Here is a 23,139-nt window from a genome sequence, read left to right on the forward strand (position 1 = left end):
CTGGATGCAGAGTGGTAAAGCACTACATGGAAGAATGGGTGTTGTTAGTGTGACTGTTTTGAACGTCACACTAGAACATGCTTGAAACATAAAACGGTGGCTGTGCAAGGTTTCCTGCTGACCTTTGTTGACGCGCGCCATATTATATATATATTGTCGCGGGCACCTCTGGAGTTCTCACCAGCGAGATGTAGTTCCTTCACTCACAGGGCTGTCATCCCTCTAGGCATTGCAGCAAGGCTGAAACGGCTGGGCTCTGCTGCAAATTCAGACGTTCTGGCAATTCTTTAAAACAGTTTAGGAGTCAACCTTTTGAATGAGGTTTCCCATTCTGTCTCTGACTGGCCCTCCTCCAGTCAGGTATTTTTCCTGAGCTCTCACCGAGATGCAATTATCAGTTCTTTCCCCTCCTCCACTGAGGAAGGATTCACAAACAAACATATAATAGTTTATCAAAAATCCAGGTCTTTTTTTTCTTTCCTAAGATTGTGCAGAAATTGCAATTCACTATTGCCTCTGCACTGAAACCGAAATGTCTGTAGTCAGGCTTCTAACCTTGCACTGACTACCCAGCGTGGGGATCCAGCATCAACTCACCCCTTCTCCCCTATAGTTGTGCTCCCCGTCCTGTCTCACCTCTATCTCTTGCGGTAATCAACCTTGTCCTCCTTGTAAGTGTGTAGTGAAACCAGGTAACACCAATGCTGCAGGACACCCTCACTCCGTCTCCATGTCAGACGCAGATGAATCCTCAGAAGGCAGCTCCCAGTCCATCTCCTCCTCACTCTCCATGCTACTGCTCTCTGAGCTTTCTTCCTCACTCCTGGACACACCCTCTGCTTCCCACAGCATGCTCTCAGCTGCCTCTAATTCCTCCAGATTACCCTCGGCCTTCACCTCAGCCTCCTTCTGGTTAGGAGCCTTCCCCTGCCGCTCTGGGATTCTGGGAACTGTAGTCCATACAGGGTGTCTCCACGCCCCCTGCTGTTTCCCCTTGGTATCTTTGGACCACTGCTTAACGGGGACCTGTAGAATATCCTGCCGTGCTAGGAGTCTGTCACTCTTCTCCTGACAATATATACTAGCCGTTAAGCCCGTAACAACGGGCTACATTTAAAAAAATATTTTCGGTCTATTTCCTTCCCACTTACTCCCCCCTCCCCTCACTCTCTCCTCCCTCCCCCCCACCTCACTCTCTCCTCCCCCCCCTCCCTCTCCTCACCTCACTCTCTCCCTCTCACCTCCCCCTCTCCTCCCTCCCCTCTCACCTCCCTCCTCTATTCTCCCTCTCCTCCCCTCACTCTCTCCTCCCTCCCACCTCCCCCTCTATTCTCCCTCTCCACCCCTCACTCTCTCCTCCCTCCCACCTCCCCCCTCTATTCTCCCTCTCCTCCCTCTCAGCTCACTCCCTCCCCCTCTCTCCCTCTCCTCACCTCACGCTCCTCGCCTCTCACCCTCCCCTCTCCTCCCTCCCCTCTTCACCTCCCTCCTCTATTCTCCCTCTCCTCCCTCAACTCTCTTCTCCTCCCTCCCACCTCCCCCTCTATTCTCCCTCTCCACCCCTCACTCTCTCCTCCTCCCACCTCCTATTCTGCCTCCCTCCTCTCACCCTCTCACCTCCCCTCAGCTCCCTCCCTCCTCCTCTCTCTCTCTCCTCCTCGAGTCTCCTCTCCTCTCCTCCCTCACCCTCCATCTCATCCTCCCTCCCTCCTCCCCTCTTCTCCCCTCTATTCTCCTTCTCCCTCTCATCCTCCCTCACCCTCCTCTATTCTCCCTCCCGCACTCACCTCCCCCTCTATTCTCCTCTCCTCCTCTCCCTCCAATCTCCTCCCCTCCACCCTCTATTCTCCCTCTCCTCTCCCCTCCCGATCTCTCCTCCTCCCCATCAGCTCACTCCCTCCCCCTCCCCCTCTATTCTCCCTCTCCTCCCACCCCCCTCCCTCTTCCTCCCCCTCTATTCTTCTCCCTCTCCTCCCCTCCCCCTATTCTCCCTCCCCTCACTCTCTCCTCCCTCCCCCAGCTCACTCCCTCCCCCTCTATTCTCCCTCTCCTCGCCCTCTCCTCCCTCCCATCTCTATTCTCCCTCCCCTCACTCTCTCCCCCCTCTATTCTCCCTCTCCCCTCCCCCTCTCCTCAGCTCACTCTCTCCTCCCTCCCTCCCTCCCCTTTCAGCTGATCCACAACCGGCAGACGGGGGGGTGTCCCTCCCTCGCGCCTTGTCGCAGGCGCCATTTTTTTGGGGGGGGGGGCACGCTCTGCTCTGGCCGACGTGCTCGCATGCGCGGTAGAGCTGCTCTCTACTGCGCATTTGCGGCACGTCGGTCAGGGCTCCCTTATCTAGTAGATTATGATATCAGCATTGGTATACTGATACACTTCATGTGGTTCTGTACAGTGCAGATGCAGAATAAAGCTTATTTAAAAAAAAAAATAGCAATACACCATGTCCTTCCTATCTCCAGGGGTGCACTTGGTAGTAGAAAGTTCTCTTCATTTTTTCATTAGCTTCTGAGGTTTAACGCCTGCTGCACTGGGTCCATGAACCCCATCACCATGGTCTACATTTGCACCAGGGATTTTATCTTTGTCTGAAGATTCAGCTCCATCACTACCACCATCTTTTGCTCTAGTGCTTAGTCTAGGAGTGGGCACCTTTTCATCCTGGGCAATAGTCAGTCAGTATGACATTTTTTTTTCCTGCTTTCTCTTTTATAGTTCAATAGTAGAATTTGTCAGCTAGCTGACATTTAGTTTAGGTATTATTCAACAGGGTCGCTCCATGAAAGAACTCAACAAAACTTTGTGAGAGACATTTACTCCAAATAATTCTATCCTCTGTGGATCCTTTCATGCTTTTTCAATTTTTATTTCCCACTGAAGCTTTTATCACACACAGTGCATATAAAAGGTTTTCTCTCACATGTGGGTCCTTTCATGCCTTTTCAGTTCCGATTTCCAGCTGAAGCTTTTACCACACCCAGTGCATGTAAATGGCTTCTCTCCTGTATGAATCCTTTCATGCTTTTTCAGATTGGCTGTGAAACAAAAGCTTTTATCACACTTAGTGCATGTAAATGGTTTCTCTCCTGTGTGGGTCCTTTCATGACTTTTCAATTTGGGTTTTGAACTGAAGCTTTTACCACACCCAGTGCATGTAAATGGCTTCTCTCCTGTGTGGATACTTTCATGTGTTTTCAAATTGTATTTGCATTTGTAGCTTTTATCACAGTCACTGCATGTAAACAGTTTCTCTCCTGTGTGGTTCATTTCATGCTTTTTCAGACTGGATTTTAAACTGAAGCTTTTATCACATTTACTGCATGTGAATGGTTTCTCTCCTGTGTGGGTCCTTTCATGACATTTCAGTGTGAGTTTTGAACTGAAGCTTTTTGCACACTCAGTGCATATAAAAGGTTTCTCTCCAGAGTGGATCCATTCATGCCTTTTCAGGTCCGATTTATAAATGAAACTTTTATCACACTTGCTGCATGTAAATGGTTTCTCTCCCATGTGTATCATTTCATGCTTTTTCAGACTGGATTTTAAACTGAAGCTTTTATCACATTTACTGCATGTGAATGGTTTCTCTCCTGTGTGGGTCCTTTCGTGACGTTTCAGTGTGAGTTTTGAACTGAAGCTTTTTGCACACTCAGTGCATATGAAAGGTTTCTCTCCTGTATGAATACTTGCATGCGTTTTCAAATTGTATTTATAATTAAAGCTTTTATCACAGTTAGTGCAAGTAAATGGTTTCTCTCCTGTGTGAACCATTTCATGATTTTTTAGTTTGAGTTTTGAACTGAAACTTTTATCACACTTAGTGCAAGTAAATGGTTTCTCTCCCGTGTGAACCCTATCATGTTTTTTCAGTTCTGATTTCAAAATGAAAAATTTCTCACACTGAGTGCATGAAAATGGTTTGTCACCTGAGTGGATATTTTCATGCCTTTTCAGTTCTGATTTCTGACAGAAGCTTTTATCACATTCAGTGCATGTAAATGGTTTCTCTCCTGTGTGGATTTTTTCATGCCTTTTTAGATTGGATTTGAAATGGAAGGTTTTATCACATTCAGTGCATGTAAATGTTTTCCCTCCTGTATGGGTCCTTTCATGCCTTTTTAGATTGGATTTGAAATGGAAGCTTTTATCGCACTGAGTGCATGTATATGGTTTCTCTCCTGTGTGGATACTTTCATGCCTTTTTAGATTGCATTTCAAATGGAAGCTTTTATCGCACTCAGTGCATGTAAATGGTTTCTCCCCTGTGTGGATACTTTCATGCCTTTTCAGTTTTGATATCCAACTGAAGCTTTTGTCACACTCAGTGCATATAAAAGGTTTCTCTCCTGTATGAATCCTTTCATGCCTTTTCAGTTTTGATATCCCACTGAAGCTTTTATCACACTCAGTACAAATACAAGGTTTCTCAACTGTATGAATCTTTTCATGCCTTTTCAGTTCTGATTTTTCATAGAAGCTTTTATCACACTCAGTGCATATAAATGGTTTTTCTCCTGTGTGGGTCCTTTCATGCAATTTTAGATTGTATTTGCATCTAAAGCTTTTGTCACATTCCGTGCATGCAAACGGTTTCTCTCCTGTGTGGATTCTTTCATGCTTTTTCAGTTCTGATTTTTCTCTGAAGCTTTTATCACACTCAGTGCATTTAAATGGTTTCTCTCCTGTGTGGATCATTTTGTGCATTTTTAGATTATTTTTGAATCTGAAGCTTTTGTCACATTCCATACATGCAAATGGTTTCTCTCCTGTGTGGAACCTTTTGTGTATTTCCAGTTTTGATTTACAACTGAAGGTTTTATCACACTCAGTACATGTAAATCGTTTTTCTCGTTTGTGTATCCTTTCATTTTTCAGTTTTGATCTGCAACTGAAGCTTTTATTGCACTCTGTGCCAGTGAATGTTTTGTCTGCCTTGTGCATCTCTTCATGTCTTTTCATTTTTGATTTCCAAGTCAAGCTGTTATCATTGTCAGTACATGTAAATTGCTTTTCTCCCACGTGGATCTTTTGTTGCATTTTCAGATGTAATGAATAAAGGAAGCTTTTATTACATTCACTACATGGACATGTTTTCTCTCTCGTATGAATCTCCTGGTGAACCTTTAATATTTCTTTACTTACACATCCATTGCCTGAAAAGGGTCTCAACCCAGTATATTTTCTCAGGTGTGTACTTTGCGCACAGGGAGTCACATTCTCAGTGGAGTCTCCTGCCAGGTTTCTCTGCTTTTCCTCTGGCTTGCACTGATTCCAGCAGTTTTCCTCCCAGTCACAACATGGGCAGGTATCCACTCTCTCTTCCCCTGATACAGTTTTAGTCACTTCCAGCTGTTTAGTGGATTCCTCAGGATATAACTCCTCGTGTCTTCTCTTGGACTCATCGATCTCTGGATAAGAAAATAAAGGACAGACATTACTTGATGTGAGGGAGACTCACAGTGACAACAGTCAGGGTTTTCCCAGCATTAACAACCCTCAGAGGGAACAGGGGTGTATGTTACAATGACTCACTTTAAACACCCTCAGCAACAGTTTATCACACGCCGCTTCTATATCCCTTCAATAAGGTTACTATTTTATTAAAATACCCGATAGGGGAGGCTATTCACAAAGCACTCATGTACCCCCAGAGAAATGCCGTGAGCTCTGAACTCAACAAGACCAGGCGAGGAATAGGATTTTAATTTTGTTCCCAAGAACACCTCAAAAAAAACAAACTACACATATCTTGCCACTAGGGTGTCCTGTCTGACAATAAGCAATGCACTGCATTTGAGTAAATGTTTTCAAGGCAAGGATATGGTCTGAAAATGTGCTCTGTCCCAAGACCGGAATCTCAAACACAAATCCCAGGAGCTTCAGCACTCACTGGAGAAACACGACCTTCAGAACAGAGATAACCGTAGTGAAGATGGAGAAACAGCATAGACATAAGAGAGCAAAACGGGAATAAATCTCTTGTCTTAGCTGCTGGTACTCATAGGCAGCACACTTGGGAGTGGATTCAGATGCTCCAAGTTTTGAGGCTATCGCCCTGGTGGAGGGTCCGGTCACCGGGTTCAGAAGGCTCTGGTGGCGACAGCTGCCTGCCTTACATTTTATCCCCGTTTTGTGTCTTTTCAGAAGTGTGAAGAATGGGGCCATTGAGTTTGGAAAGCCGTAATATTTGTTCTTTTCGGACTGTGCTGGGTTTTTGTATTTTGTTTTGTTTTTTTAACCAGAGACCCAAACAGAGAAGCACAGAAACTGAAGCGTCCATCCTTAGAATACAGAAAAAACAAGGGAGTGAAAAGTCGATTTCAATTCAAACCAGTCTCACACTTGGTCTAATGCCCAAGGAATCCGTACAAGGGGATCATATGCAACTTCAAGTACTATATAAAGCTATTTCCAGGGTGTCCATGCAATCTTTCCTCACCGGGTGCTCAGGGCCACTCGGCACGGATCAGCCCTGCCAGGAGACAGCAGGAAAGAGGAGAGACGACGGATGGGGCGATCTTGGAGACTACAGACAAAGCACCAACACCGGCCCAGAGCCGCAGCATCACTGGGACCGGGACCAGAAACCACCAAAGCGGTAGGAGCGGTCGTGATCAACCAGTCCCGGGGCACCCGGCGAGGAAAAGGCTGCATGGACACACAACCTGGCGTCAGAAAACTATTCAGGAAACGACGGGAATTTTGTTCCGTTTAATAAAACCTAAATGGTTCGTATTAGCCTTCATGCATAAAAATGAACTTATGGGATATTTTGCAGGCTGAATGTTGATGATGGGGTGAGAAGGGAGGGTTGGGAGTTAATGAATGTCGACTGATTACATAAATTTGCCAAGAACAGAATGATAGTTAAGAACCAGATTTTATTGTGTCAAGTGTAAAATGTTTATTCTTGTTGAAATATCAATAAAGCAGATTTAAACAGAGCTTTCCAGAGTTAGCACTCCCTACACACTGGAAATTGCTTTATATAGTGCTTGAAATTGCATATGATCCCCTTGTACGGATTCCTTGGGCATTAGACCAAGTGTAAGACTGGTTTGAATTGAAATCGACTTTTCACTCCCTTGTTTTCTCTGTATTCTAAGGATGGATGCTTCAGTTTCTGTGCTTCTCTGTTTGGATCTCTGGTTAAAAAACAAAACAAAATACAAAATACAAAAACCTGGCTATCAGAAAACTATTCAGGAAACGACGGGAGTTTAAAGTAGCTCAACAAAGCTAATGAGAACTAATGGCAGCAATGGAGTTAAAGGGCACTTTAGCTTAACTCCTGCCCTGACCCAGGAGCTGAAAGACCCCGCACTAAGCAACATCCCTGCTAGTGTGGCTCCCTGCAGAGTCCTTGAATAGATAATTGCCTACTTTGCATGCACTCGCGCAAAACCTGCCGTGGGTTTTTGAGCGGTTTCTGTGCGTTTTCCCCGCAATAAATGCGTTACTACATGCATGCATAAGATTAGTGCGGAAAACACCACGCGCAATTACCTGCACGGAAACCTTCCGCGGGTTTTGTGCAGCTTATTACATCAACACATCTTTGTGAGGTGAGGAGTCCAAATACAGGGTCCATGCATGCAAACATCTGCTGTTCTTTAAGGAGTTTGGCTTTAGTGCTTCTTTTCTCTACAACAGCAAGAATATACAGTGCATTCCTGCAACACGTGAAACCAGGAGGATGGAAGTCTTTGCAAGAAGGTCAAATGGTCATTTTTCCATGCAAGAAGCCTTTTCTCAACCACAGTTTAATATCTTTCTTCCCAAGATGCAGTAAAAAATCGCAGGAGAGCGCCCGCTCTCCCTGGGCGCGCACAGGCCACTCTCCTGCGCGCGCGATACAGTCAAGTAATTTATTTAGATTAGGGTCCGCGGCAAAAACTAGCGCGTCCCTAGCGCCTCTTTTTTGGACAGGAGCGGCGGCCGTCAGTTCTGGAGCCCGCTGACCGCCACGGGTTCGGAAACCGGATGCCTGCATAATTGAGTGTGCGGTTTTCGACCCGCGGGTCCATTTTAAAGTTTTATTTTTTTTTATTTTTTACTTTTTTTTTTTTTAAACTTTTGGGGCCTCCGACTTAATATCGCCATGATATTAAGTCGGAGGGTGCACAGAAAAGCAGTTTTTACTACCTTTGGGTAGGCGCTAATTTCTGAAAGTAAAATGTGCGGCTTGGCTGCACATTTTACTTTCTGTATCGCGCGGGAATACCTAATAGGGCCATCAACGTGCATTTGCATGTTGCGGGCGCTGTTAGGTTCGGGGGGGGGGGGGATTGGATGTGCGTTTTCGACCCCTTACTGAATAAGGGGTAAAGCTAGCGCGTCGAAACAGCCCGAATGTCAGCAGTGCATGGTATATCAGTGCCCACAATTCATGTCGCATAGAGTGATACCTTAGACCAGAAGCTTTGAATAATTGTACAGGACCAGAAACCGGGGCGCAGCCTGGCACTTATTACAGGGCTCAGAATGCGTTAACTCAGCTATAAAGGCTCCAGGATGTGAGACAGAAAAACAAACTTCGTTGGGAGGCTCCACCACCCAAGCCAGAGTCCGCGCCCCACCTGGGGCTTTCTTTGAGGAAAGGACCGAGACCTACCAACAGGTCAAGTTCTCCGAAAGGTCGCTCCTCTATAGGGGCCATAAACGCTTGGAACCCCTGGTACGACCCCCCTCCCTGCCAAAGGGGCGCAGCCTCTGCTTCTTAGCCTCCGGCAAGCGAGAAACCGGGGATTGGCCCCCCACTTAGTGGCCATTTTCTCCAACTCGTTCCCAAACAAGAGCGAGCCTTTACAGGGCAATTTCGTAAGGTTAAGTCTCGAAGGTCGCATCAGCCGACCAACTTCTCAGCCAGAACTGACGTCTGGCCGCTATCACCGAAGCCACCCCTCTCTGCCTGAGGTGCGGGCCAAATCGCGGCCCCGCATCTGCTAAAAACGTGGCGGCTGCTGCTCCCATAACTGCCCTGGAATTCACGCCAGACTCATCGACCTCCTGGGAGAGAAGTATTACAAGAGCGGGCCGCAGGGGGAACAACAAGAAGCTACCTGCAAAGTCAGTGCCACAGCTTCGAATGCTTGCTTAAGGGTGGCCTCATTGCTCCTATCGTGCGCATCCTTCAAGGCCGCTCCTCCCTCCACGGGGAAGAGTCGCCTGCTTGGAGATGGCACAGACAAGGGCGTCTACTTTCAGAAGGCGCAGAAGCTCTCTCGCCACTGGATCCAGGGGGGGGGGGGGGTACAGGCCTTCCAAAGACCGACCCCCCCTTTGAATTTTGCCTCCGGGGTGTCCCACTCAAGATCCTTCAATCCTTGAATGACCTCCATAACAGGGAAAAAAAAATCAAGAGGCTTTACGCAAAGGGACCAAAAATGGGATCTTTCTTTAGCTCAGACGTGGAATCTGCCCCAGGCCCGCCCAGCACCTTTAATGTCTGGGAAAGCAGAGCCGGCGACTCATCTCAAACGAAAGAACCGCAACAGTTCTCGGAAGGATTTCCCCGTCTTCCAGAGAGAGTCCGGATTCCTTTCAGGAGGAGCTGCCGCCAAACCTAGGTGTGCTTCAGCGCTTAAGCAGCAGTGCCGGACGAGTGAGAGGCCACCGCCTGGGATTCAGACCCGACGAGACTGGGAGGGGCGGAGGACTGCAATCCTTGAAAACAATTCTACCCAAGAAAAGGCAGAAGGATGCATGCCAAACCCAGGAGGTACCTGTCCTGTGCCCGCTGAGCTGCCTTCCCCCGCCGACGAACCAGTTAGGGGAGTTCCAAGTCAGGCGCCCCTCCTGTCATGTCCTCACCCAGACCCTCATCAGGCTGGGAAGAACCGGGCTTAGTAAAATCAGATGAAGGCAATTCTCCCTGAGCCTCCAAGCAGCACTGGCACAAGTTAGAGGGCACGCCAGGCTGAGATGCCCGAATACGACAGGCAGCACAGAGGGAAAGTCGCTTAGGTTTCTTAGCCACAGGCGTCATTAGTCCGTCGGTACGCTTAACGGGCGACTAAAAGCATGCGTCCAGCTGAATTCACGCTGCAAAATTTAGGGAACCCAAGGCTAGGTGTCGCAAAACTTTCACCACGCCAAACATAAGCGCACAACCAACGTGCCCCTGAATGTGCGCCACAGGCAGCGCGCCTACAAGAAACTGGGTGCACAGCTTGAAAGCCCAGCCACACGCACTTGTAACGCACCGATGGTCCTGAAGAGAGCAGTCGAACGTGCAGGGAAAAAAAAAAGCGCACAAGAAAATGCCACGGCAGCCTACCACGCGGTACAGAGAAAAGAAAGCCTAACAGCGGGGCTTAACCCACCCGGGCTGCCCAATTCCCTTAACCTCCCCCCCCCCCCCATGGGAGCAGGAACGAATGTTGGACCGGCACGTCAAGCACAGAGACCGGAGGAAGGGGGAAGGCCTACAAATAACCCTTCTACTCTGTCTCTATCTATATTTATTTATTTATTTACTTTTTAACCTTCCCTGAGCTCGGCCTTACCCGGCTGAGTACAGAGAGGGTCTCCGGCTGGAGGGGAGAGGGCATATACCGTCACTGTCATGCTCGGCTGCCTGCACCCGCTGTTTAAATCAGCTAAGTCCACGCCGGCTGGGAACCAGCTACCGGACCAAGGCACTCATCTGAGGGATCAAGGAAATCACCCCAGGAATTCTCATCTGGGGGAGGGACCATTTGGTATCAGCGCAGGAGAGCGGGGCAAATTAAATCTCTTAGTATTTCTCCTCTAAACTTTGAAGCAATCCCCAGTAGGGAAATGCACGTCCACCATCTGCTGGAGACGGAGAATACTGGCAGGCTGATGTCACTGCAGAAGTACCGTAATTTTTCGCTCCATAAGACGCACTTTTTTTCCCCCAAAGGTGGGGGGAAAATGTATGTGCGTCTTATGGAGCGAATATAAAAAAAAAACCAAACAAAAATCTAACAAACACCCCCCCCCCCCCCAAGACCTGACAAATTAATTTCCTGCAACCCCCCACCCTCCTGACCCCCCCAAGACCTGCCAAACGTCCCTGGTGGTCCAGCGGGGGTCCGGAATGATCTCCTGGGCGTGGGCCGTCGGCTGCCAGTAAACAAAATGGCGCCGACGGCCCTATGCCCTCACTATGTCACTGAGACCGACCGCTGCTATTGGTCGGTCTCAGTGACATAGTGAGGGCATAGGGCCGTCGGCGCCATTTTGTTTACTGGCAGCCGACGGCCCTATGCCCTCACTATGTCACTGAGACCGATCGCTGCTATTGGTCGGTCTCAGTGACATAGTGAGGGCATAGGGCCGTCGGCTGCCAGTAAACAAAATGGCGCCGACGGCCCTATGCCCTCACTATGTCACTGAGACCGAGCCGCGCGTCGGTCTCAGTGACATAGTGAGGGCATAGGGCCGTCGGCGCCATTTTGTTTACTGGCAGCCGACGGCTCACGCCCAGGAGATCGTTCCCGGACCGCTCCTGGACCCCCGCTGGACCACCAGGGACGTTTGGCAGGTCTTGGGGGGGTCAGGAGGGTGGGGGGTTGCAGGAAATTAATTCGGCAGGTCTTGGGGGGGTCAGGGGGGTGGAGGTTGTTAATTTAAAGGGTTGGGATGGGGGGGGGGGGTTTGGGGGTTCCACAGAAAGAAAAATTTTCTGATCTGGGGAGTGGACCGAAATGGCCCTCCCCAGACCCGAAAACAAAATGGGGAGAAAAAAAAAAACTATGCACTCCCCTAATTTGCTCCATAAGACGCCCAGACGCAGAGCCGGTTTAGCACAATTTTTTTTTTTTTAAATTTTCCCCCTCTGAATCCTAGGTGCGTCTTATGGTCAGGTGCGTCTTATGGAGCGAAAAATACGGTATATATACTGTGAGGTTAACTTGCTCCATCTCCTTCTGCTAGTAGAGGTGCATAACCCACTGGTCCTGAATCCATCTGTCTGGGTGCTAGGAAATAGCCTATTTCACCTCGCCTTTTAACCATGCCGGTAATCGTTTGGCTTTCCTTGCAGCTTTCTTGTTGCATAGAATACAAATGGATTGTGCTTTTAAGATGACAGGTGTGGACATTTTAAACAATGTCCAAGCCTGTTCTACGCTATTAACCTTTGAAGCTGCACCTTTCAGTTTTTTTTAGAACGATTTTCCTCATTTTATCAAAGTTTCCCTTTTTAAGGTTTAGTGTTAGAGCTGCAGATCTACTTATTGTCTCCCCTTCCAGTCATCAGTTCAAATTTGATCACGTTGTGATCACTATTGCCAAGTGGCCCCACCACTGCTACCTCTCTCACCACATCCTGCGTTCCACTGAGAATTAGATCTTAAATAGCTCCCTAGCTCGTCGGTTCTTGAAGCAGTCGTTTATTACATCCAGGAACTTTGTGTCTCTAGTAAGTCTTGATGTCACATTTACCCAGTCAATATTAGGGTAATTGAAATCTAACTTAGTTCAAAAACAACCAGGACATGTAAGATATAGAAATATCAAAACTGAAAGAACCTTTACACACACATTTATTGCGCCAAAAATTAAAATATCCTTAATAAGGAGGAAAAAGACCTCAGAACCCAAGTGTAAGTTTTATTCAAAACGTACACACATTTAAGGGTAGGTCAATCATTGGTCTTTAAAAAAACCTCCCCAAGTGCCTTTATTATTATTTTATTTTCAGTATTTCTTCTTTTTATTTTTGTATTAAAAATCACTGTTTAATTCTTCTTACGGTGTTCGTTAGAACCTCCTTTTTAGCATGAAACTGCCACATCTGAATTCATGCAAAGCTTTTTGTTAAATTCACATTTCTTTGGCTCAAATTAGCTCAAAACGCATTTTTTAAAAAAAAATAAACAAAACTTATCTTAAAGTCTCAAGAGACTCTTGGCTTGAGCCCAATCTCACCCGAAAGCTTGCATGAAACCTTAGGGGTAGATTTTATAAGAAGCGCGCGGGCGTGCTTTTGTTCGCACAACCCTGCGCAAACAAGATCACGCCGGATTTTAATAGATATGCGCGGAGCCGTGCGTATCTTTTAAAATCCGGGGTCGGCGCGCAAGCGGCGGCCATGGAGGGAATTTTTTTTGTTCCCCCCACCTTCCCTCCCTTCCTTCCCCTAACACCCCCCCCGGCCCTAACTAAATCGCCCCCCCTACCTTTATTTTAAAAGTTACGCCTGCCTGAGGCAGGCATAACTCGCGCGCGCCGGCCAGCGTCGGCGCACCATTCCCCAGCCGGGAGTTTTGGAGGCCTCGGCCACGCCCCCCGGAACGACACCACGCCCCCGACACGCACCACAAGGAAAGCCCGGGGACTTACGCACGTCGGCAGCCTGTGCAACATAGGCTCGGCACGCGCAGGGGGAGCTTGGGGCAGGTTTTCAGGGGGTACGTGCGTATCTTATGCGCGTACCCCCTTTGAAAATCTGCCCCTTAGTGCAAAACTCTTCATGTGGGAGGTCGCTCCAAGCAACCACTTATGTTGTAAATCAAAGTGCCATCAAGGTATTTTTTTCCTCCTTAATAAGGATATTTTAATTTTTGGCGCAAGAAATGTGTGTGTAAGGGTTCTTTCAGTTTTGGTAATTGAAATGTCCCATTATTACTGCACTGCCAAATTAGTTAGCTTCCCTGATTTCTCTTAGCATTTCATCATCTGACCATTTTATCCAGGTGAATGGTAGTATACCCCTATCACTATACTCTTACCCAACACACTCCACTCCCCAGCTCAGCAGTTTGACCCCGCTCCCTCTTATTCCTGCACTCACCTGAGCAGCTGCTTTTCCCTGTTCCTCCTTCCTCTGATCCTGGCTCATCCCTGATGTACGGCTCTTCCCCTCGTTCAATGTGGGATATAATCTCAGGGGTGATGGTCGGGGAGCCTGTTCCTGGGGTAAGAGCACTGCATTAGCTTTCTCACAGTCACTCAGTAAAACATCACTGGCAATTTTTTGGAGAACAATTAAAGTGAAGAGAAAAAGAGATTTAGAAAAGATGATCATACACCTTGTGGGCTGCATCAGTCTACCAGAATGGTAAAAAACAAAAAAGGCTCATACATGATTTAAGCATGACTTGACATCAGATGCATTGCAATCCTGCTGGGGTCAGGATCCCTTGGACTCTCTGTGCTCACTCCTGAAGAAAGAACCTGTGGAGTTTCAGAAGCTCAAGCACCAACTTCATCTATGAACAAGTCTTACCCCAGTCTAATAAAAAGGATCACAGCCCATAGAGGGTCCAGTTTCCTCCAGGACCAAAATGAGTCTGAGCCCTCTGCTGGTCAGGTTTACTGCAGACTCTACAAATAAAATCAGTGTCTCAGACTCCCAATGTCAGGAGTGTGTCTGTCTGTCCTTCCAATGTCCATAACACAAACTCATGTCTTATTTCTTCCTCCTCTCTACAATTACTAAAAAATACTTTCCCTTTCTATCATGTTACACTCCTCTCCCACCTCCCCTCCCTCATTTATCCCCCCCCCTCCTCTTCCTCACTACAATTACTAAGAGATACTTTCCCTTTCTATCCTGTTACACTCCTCTCCCACCTCCCTCCCTCATTTATCCCCATCCCCCTCCTCTTCCTCACTACAGTTACTAAGAAATACTTTCCCTTTCTATCCTGTTACACTCCTCCCCCACCTCCCCTCCCTCATTTATCCCATCCCCTCCTCTTCCTCACTACAATTACTAAGAGATACTTTCCCTTTTTATCCTGTTACACTCCTCTCCCACCTCCCCTCCCTCATTTATCCCCATCCCCACTACAATTACTAAGAAATACTTTCCCTTTCTATCCTGTTACACTCCTCCCCCACCTCCCCTCCCTCATTTATCCCATCCCCCTCCTCACTACAATTACTAAGAAATACTTTCCCTTTCTATCCTGTTACACTCCTCTCCCACCTCCCCTCCCTCATTTATCTCCCCATCCCCACTACAATTACTAAGAAATACTTTCCCTTCTATCTGTTACACTCCTCTCCCACCTCCCCTCCCTCATTTATCCCCATCCCCTCCTCTTCCTCACTACAATTACTAAGAAATACTTTCCCTTTCTATCCTGTTACACTCTTCTCCCACTTCCCCTCCCTCATTTATCCCCATCCCCACTACAATTACTAAGAAATACTTTCACTTTCTATCCTGTTACACTCCTCTCCCACCTCCCCCCTCTTCCTCACTACATTACTAAGAAATACTTTCCCTTTCTATCCTGTCACACTCCTCTCCACCTCCCTCCCTCATTTATCCCCATCCCCTCCTCTTCCTCACTACAATTACTAATAAATACTTTCCTTTCTATCCTGTTACACTCCTCCCCCACCTCCCCTCCCTCATTTATCCCCATCCCCTCCTCTTCCTCACTACAATTACTAAAATACTTTCCCTTTCTATCCTGTCACACTCCTCTCCCACCTCCCCTCCCTCATTTATCCCCATCCCCTTTTCTGGAATCCTGCAATCATGGATACTGAATCCAACCACTAGGTGTCACCCCTGAGCAATGATCATGACTCCCCGCCCCCCCCCCCCCCCTCCCAAGAGCTTTGAACGCTGCCTGTGCAGTATCCCCAGCCAGTGACTCCGGGAGCAGAAGACCCAACTTCACTAAGTAATAAAATAATCTTTCTTCCCTCCCAAAAATAATAATTTCTTAATAAAAGTCCCTCCTTACCCAGTGAGCTGAGGGTCTGATAATTCTCCTTCATCACCTCCTTGTAAAGCTCCTTCTGCCGTTCTTCCAAAGCCTCCCACTCCTCCTGGGAGAAATAGACAGCGACGTCCTCAAAGGTTACTGGGTCCTGAAACATAAACCACAAATACTCAGCACCTTCTGCATCAGGAGACCTCCCAGTACTGGGGATCAGCAGGGCAGGAGGAGACATTTCTGGAGTACAAAATTCACAGTCCCCTCACACACAGTCCCATTTCAGGAGAGCTCCCAGTGCTGGGACTCAGCAGGGTGGGGAAGAGTTTTTTGGATGTAAATAATTCTGTCACAAAAACCACACAGGCCCAGAGCAGGACTACAGCAACCAGGAACCAGTTTCACACAGAACCTGGGATACTAAATTTTACTTTGAGTGACTCCTGATCTCTCTCCTCACACTCAGAAGGAACCTAATGTGCCTTTTCTGTGCACAGGATCTGCTCGGTGTCCTATTAATATTAGGACTGATTCTGCAGTGTCCCAGGGTAGAAAGCTACAGCAGCGTTTATATAGAGAGGGCAGGAGTGCAGTTTTAATACCCATCATGCAGTTTTCCCTTTTTCATTTTAACTACTAAATGTAGAGGTAGATCTTAAAAAAGTACGCCGGAAAATAGAATTCAATCAGTGGAAAAGACGATACAAAAAGTAGAAACTGAGGTAACTGGAATGAAAGAAGTTCAGTGTAACTTTATTAAATCTGAAAGTATCTTGGCTAAACGTACGGATTTCTTAGAGAACAAAATACATCAAAATAATCTGAGATTTTTGAACATTCCAAAATCAAAATGGATGACAGCTAAGGATTTCTTTGTAAGTTACCTTAAAAACATCTTGGGGTACACTGAAACCTCCATTCCTGTATTTTCAAAATGATTTATCTACCAGAAAAGAAGGAGCAGAAGAGAGATGATAATGAAGAGCCAGATAATTTATCTGAAATCCTGGAGAAATCATATGAGACCAAAATTGAGTCTAGAGCCACTTTACTAGTATCGTTTGTACAAACTATAGACAGAGATAATATATTAAAGAAGTTCTTTCGGAATCAGAATCTATTGTTTTATGGATACCAAATAAGAATATTCCCGGACATCACCAAGAAAATGCAGGAAAAGAGGAAAGAGTTCTTAATAATGAAACAAGAAGTGATCTCTACAAGGGAACCTTTTGAGGTTCCCTTGTAGATGTATTTTGTTGTACCAGAATAACAGGTACATCTTCACTGACCCTGCACAACGCCGTCAATATCTGGACTCCTACTCCTAGCACTAGGAGAGTTGGACAAAGGTAGTTTGGGTACACAACACAGAGTTCTTTCCTGGAGAAATGATGTATAATTATTTCTTTGTACTCCGCTTAATATTTGGTTCCCTCAGTGTTCTTATAATTGATAAGAAAATATTATTTCCTCCTTAAGTTCAAGGATTCGAAATTCAGATATTGTAATGATTTTTCTTCTTTATTTCATTATTTAATTTTCAATGTAAATTGTTGAAACTTCTATAAATAAAATAAAAAAAAAAAAAAGTACGCCGGATTTTATAACAATCGTGCGTATCTTATAAAATCCGGGGTTGGCGCGCACAAGGCTGCGCAAAATTGGCAGCCTGCGCGCGCCGAGCCGCTCAGCCTGCCTCCGTTCCCTCCCGCGTCCCCCCACCTTCCCCTATCTAACCCACCCTCCAGCCCTACCTAAATCCCCCCCACAACTTTGTTGTGCAAGTTCCGCCTGCCGCCTCGGCATCCCCCGGCACGAGCCGCAGTGCCAGGGGACTCGGGACTGCCCTCCTGGCCCGCCCACGAACCGTCACCATGCCCCCGGACCTGCCCCGGACCGCCCCCGACTCCGGACATGCCTCCCCGGACACACCCCCAGCCTGCCAACACGCCCCTGGACACGCCCCCGCCCCTTTTACGAAGCCCCAGGACTTACGTGCGTCCCGGGGCTTTGCACGCGCCGGCGGCCTATGCAAAATAGGCCGCCGGCGCGTGCAAGTGCCCTGCGCATGTAAATCCGGCAGGATTTATGCGAGCAGGGCTTTCAAAATCTAGCCCACAGTAATTAAAAGATATACAAAACATATGTGAGCAGGAACACTCGAGAGAATCCCCAGCACCAATTTCTTTAACCTGTATTAGATAAAGGGTCCCTTGACAAGGCCCCAGAGAGGAGGGATTATGTAAAAAAACTGAACTCTATGGGGTAGATTTTCAAATAGCGCGAATTGGCGTACTTTTGCTGGCGTATCAGGCGCAAGCAAAAGTACGCGGGATTTTAGTAGATACGCGCGTAGCCGCATGTATCCGCTAAAATCTTGGATCGGCGCACGCAAGGCTATCGATTTCGTATAGCCGGCGCGCGCCAAGCCGCGCAGCCTACCCCCGTTCCCTCCGAGGCCGCTCCGAAATCGGAGCGGACTCGGAGGGAATCCTCTAACGCCCTCCCCTCACCTTCCCCTCCCTTCCTCTACCTAACCCACCCGCCCGGCCCTGTCTAAACCCCCCCCTTACCTTTGTCGGGGGATTTACGCCTCCCGGAGGGAGACGTAAATCCCTGCACGCCAGCGGGCCTCTTGCGCGCCGGGACGCGACCTGGGGGCGGGTCCGGAGGGCGCGGCCACGCCCCGTACCCGCCCCCAAAACGCTTCTGACACGCCCCCCTAAACGCCGCGACGACCGGGCCCGCCCCCGACACGCCCCCCTCGGGGAACCCCGGGACTTACGCGAGTCCCGTGGCTCTGCGCGCGCCAGTAGGCCTATGTAAAATAGGCCTACTGGCGAGCAGGGCTCTGAAAATCCGCCCCTATATATCTTTCCTTAAAATACCACCTTCCATACTCATCGATCCTGTTACCCTTCCATTTGGCTGCTCCCTCTTATAATTGTTTTCATGGGAAGCTGTTCATAGGGCTTCCACCTCAGTCTCATGCCTGCTTACTAATATCTGAATAATAATAAGTTCACATACATACAATTTAAAACAAAACCGTCAGAAACACAAACATCACAATTTATTTTATTTATTTATATTCTGCTTTTTGTTCTTTTTCAGCCCTTCAAAGCGGATTACATTCAGGTACTGTAGGTATTTCCCTATCCCCAGAGGGCTTACAATCTAATTAAATAAATCTCAAGGAATACTGAAACTATCCTTACAAATCTATCGTGATCTCCAAATGCCTGGTTAAATACATTTTTTGTAGTTGCCTCCAGAACATCTGGATGCAAGCAATGGTCCACAGCTGTCCTGGTAGAGCATTCCGTAGAGTGGGCCCAGCTACTGTAGAAATGTACGAAGCTGTACGAGCCCTGGACGCTGAATCATGCGAGGCGGCGCCTGGCCAGCCCTGCTCCGCAGGACAGCAGAGAAACAAGCATAAAAATAAAGGACAATGTTATGGCGACGTATGGAACACCTGGGAGGACGTCAGTGCGCTGGGTTAGCAGCCAGAAGGAATAGGTATCTCTGGGTTGTCCCTTTGATAGGAGGAAAGAGGGGAAAGTGAAACTTAGAAACTGGCATTTCCAGTAAACCAAAACTTAAGAGCAAATTCTGAAGAAGAAGTGAAGTCAGCAGTAAGAAACCAGATTGAACTGGTTCGGGCTGGACTGCAGGAGTGGAACAAGACAGCGAGGAGAAGCATACAAGTTACCTATGCATAGGGCATAAAAGACAAACAATTTAAAGATAGAACCGGAGAAACTGTTCAGGACCATCTGGCACCTTGCGGAAGTCAGTGCGGTTTCTTCCCAGGAAGAAAGAGACAAGCTTGCTATAATACTGTACATGATCTTAATAATTCTCATTCAGGCCGATACAGTAAGGAGCGGTAGGAAGAGCTGCGTTAGTGCCGGGCGCACCCGCGGTTGCCGCGCGCACAGCCCGGCTCACCTACCGCTCGATACTGTATTTAAATTGCTTGCAAATGCAAGCCGCGTCCGTGAAGCGTTAGGCCCGCGCAACCCATTTTACTGTATAGAGCGCTATACAGCGCCTATATAGTAACCTGGGTGCGCGGGCCTAACGCTTCATGGACACGCTGGTATTTGTCATTTCAAATGACATTTGAAATGACAGGTACCAGGAAGTGGATGGTTCTTCTACGCTCGAGATTGCCAGTCCTCTCTCCCTCCCGAAGCAAGGCGCGAAAAGCAGCCTTGCTTCGGGAGGGAGAGAGGACTGGCAGTGTAAAACAACGACTTACTTTTTTCGTAGCCCTCCTCCGGAGACGGACATCGGCGGAGATGGACATCGGCTCCCCTGCCTCCCGGCGAAGATGGACGCCTGCACGGGCGAAAGCGGCCCCTGTGCGTTCAATTGGGCCGCTCAAGACGATGCCAAACGTCGTGACGTCACGCCTTGAGCGGCCCAATTGCACGCACAGGGACCGCTTTCGCCCGTGCAGGCGTCCATCTTCGCCAGAAGCTGCCTCCGGGAGGCAGGGGAGCCGATGTCCGTCTCCAGAGGAGGGCTGCGAAAAAAGTAAGTCATTGCTTTACACTGCCAGTCCTCTCCCCCCTCCTCCCGAAGCAAGGCTGCTTTACGCGCCTTGCTTCGGGAGGAGGGGGGAGAGGACTGGGGCTGCCCCGGAGACCAGCACCCATGGATGCGGCCAGGGCAGGTGAGCGGGGGCTGGGGGAAAGTTTGCCGCCTACCCTTACCCCTGCCTCTAACGCAGGGGTAAGGGTAGGCGGTAAGTTAGCAGGTTAAACGCGCGGCAAAACGGCAGGGTAAAATAGCGATAGTCGGGGCGCGGGATACTGGATGCTAGGGAATAGCTAATTCGATGGTTTACATCTCATATACATGCCGCGTGCGGAAGGGGTTGCCCGGGGATTTAAAGAGGTGGTAAGAATCGGTTAAAGGGGATTGTGTATCGCAGGAAGGGCTAATGCGGCCGGAAAGTGAGTAGAAAGCAGGTTAGGAGCTGGGTAACCGCGGCCGCACTTTACTGGATTGACCTGATTGATTGGACATTCTTTGCTTGCTGTCTATTGAATAAATTTGTATCTAAATTACACTAATTGGCTCTACGTACATCTCTTCCTGTTTGTTAAGTTCAGGTAACTGAGAAAATTTACAATTGAGTAGATCTGAGTGAAAGGGGCTCGCATCGACCCAGACCCGAAAATAAGGAAGGCAACCCCACCCACTCCACAAAGGGTCAACTGTCTGCTACAAGGCTTACTGATAGGATAGAGAGAAACCAAAATGTATTAACCAGTCTGCTAACACGCCTTCATGCTTTTCAGGCTTTCACGCTGCTTTTATTAATGCTGACGTCGCGGTTTTTATAAATGCTGTCTTAGGTTTCGTTTATGACCGGCAAGCAGGCGAACCTGCTAGAACGACCGACTGCAAACTAGTGCGCAGGAGCGACCAAGACAAAGGAAGCATTGAGTATATAGGATAATGCTACTGTTACAAAGCTGCAAATCATCATGCCTTCTACAGAACTACCATTCCCGGTAGACCTCTGGCTTCCCGTGAATGACGTTTAGTGCTCACTTGACATGAAGCAGGAACAAAGGAAGAATCAGAAAAGCTCCACGTTGGCAAATGCTTGCTCAGCAATGTGTAAGACGCATGTGTAAAGATAAGAAATGTGGAATGTATTTAAGGTGATACCCTGCGGGGCGGGGTCATGCAGTCTTACTGATACATGTCAGCTGCATCTATTGCTAGCAAATAAACGTTTCTTTCTCGGACCAGGTCCTGAAGTCTTCTGATTGTTACCTGTTACATGGGGAGAAGCGCCTCAAAGGTTTAGCCCTGAACAGCCTTCTGGTAAAGTCCCACCTATAAGGGGATTAATGGAAGGGGGCTAAACACTACACAAAATGCTCGCTCCTTGGCCTCAGTTGCATGTCCTGGTTTTAGAAATGGAACTTCAAGCTGGCCCTTATTACTAGATCTTCAATTCCATGACGGTCAATACATTTTAAGTGCTGTGGAGATACGTATTGGTGCCTGTTGATTCAAGGCCTTACAAAACAGTCAAAATTATTTTCACTAGCAGATTGGAAGCCAGTGTAGCGATCACAAAACTAATGTGATGTGATTCGATCATGAAGTCAAACCCCTGCACTCATGTGTGCAGCCATATTCTGATAGTATTCTCCCAAAGGCCAATGTAGGCTCGATAATATTGACTGCAATACTGTACAAAAATGTGATGGGAATAGATACCTTGGCATTTCCTTGAAATACCTGCCCCCCCCCCCCACCACCCCCCCCCCACCACTTATTCCAATAATTCAGTCTGTAATAACTTTTTCCACCTTTGCTGTAACCAAGTGATTGATCCCACTACACTCAGTCCCATGCTCTACGTCCTACCCGATGGGTTTCCACTGCTACTGTAGATGCTCTTCCTCCCTGCTGCTGTCAGCCTCTTGGTCAGTGTAGAAGGTAAAATTATGTCTGACCTGATAATTTGCTTTCCTTGATGACTGCTAGTCCAGTCAGTACAAGAGGGATGTGGAAAAATTATTTAAGAATTTAAAAAATTATTTAAGCTTTTTCCAATCCAGGACCAGCCTTATGGAACACTCTACCCACAGAAATAAGACTTGAACAAACAACAAAAACTTAAAAAAAAACAACTTGGCTATTCAAAAAAGCATTTATAATGTCTTAAGATCAATTACCCATCTTCATTTATATGTTTCCCTAATTTTCCATTATCCTATCCCCTTTCCCTCTATTTTTTCCTTCACTACATTCTTTAACCCATCCCTCTCATGACTCTCCCGCTTTTCAACCCACCTTCATTCATTAATCACATTCCTATTCCTAACATATATGACATATATATCTTGTAATACACATCTCATTTGTTTCTTCATTTGTTATATTTTGTTACATTGTATCCTCTTTTTTATTTTTTCAAATTGTTGTATGTAAACCGACATGATGGCATTTGCTGAATCTCGGTATATAAAAGCAAATTAAATAAATAGAGTTAATGTGAAGAACTTTGTAAAGCAATATAAATTAATGGAACAAAGATAATCACTATATAGCTAGTATAATTACTTGATGTAAAGCCTATAAGTTTTGAGAATACATATGCCATTTTAGTTAGTTTGCTTTAACAAGAAACAAATCATGAAGATCAGATTATATTAACAAGCAGTTACTCATGAGGCTAACTGAAGATATCAGGAAAACAGGACATCAGCAACCTGACCATATCTAACTGTGTGTTGATATGATTAGACCAGCTTGTTGATCACAAGTCTCATTTCAAGCTTTGAATAATCATTGATCAAAAAACCTCCATCCTCCCTATTATTTTATTATTTACAATTTCCTTTTAATAAAAATATATTCTTTTTAAATTTTAATGGTGAATTATTTTCTATTTGTTTACTTGGTCACTACTTTCCCTCCTATACATTTCTATAATCTTCTTTCACTC

At 47.1% G+C, this 23,139-nt stretch overlaps 1 protein-coding gene across 1 annotated transcript in view; it reads right to left on the reverse strand.

Moving 5' to 3' along the window:
* Positions 1–2,251: 2,251 nt before the first annotated feature.
* Positions 2,252–23,139, reverse strand: part of LOC115083781 (zinc finger protein 850-like) — a 32,510-nt gene continuing 11,622 nt past the window's right edge. Inside the window, exons 2-4 of the mRNA XM_029587800.1 lie at positions 15,678–15,804; positions 13,766–13,885; positions 2,252–5,408 (exon numbers count right to left, since the gene is read on the reverse strand). Of these exons, the coding sequence (XP_029443660.1) occupies positions 2,917–5,408; positions 13,766–13,885; positions 15,678–15,804 (2,739 nt within the window). The 3' untranslated portion in view covers positions 2,252–2,916. The remainder of the gene's footprint in view (positions 5,409–13,765; positions 13,886–15,677; positions 15,805–23,139) is intronic.

The sequence above is a fragment of the Rhinatrema bivittatum genome, chromosome 2 (genome assembly GCF_901001135.1).
Source record: "Rhinatrema bivittatum chromosome 2, aRhiBiv1.1, whole genome shotgun sequence".
Taxonomy (NCBI): domain Eukaryota; kingdom Metazoa; phylum Chordata; class Amphibia; order Gymnophiona; family Rhinatrematidae; genus Rhinatrema; species Rhinatrema bivittatum.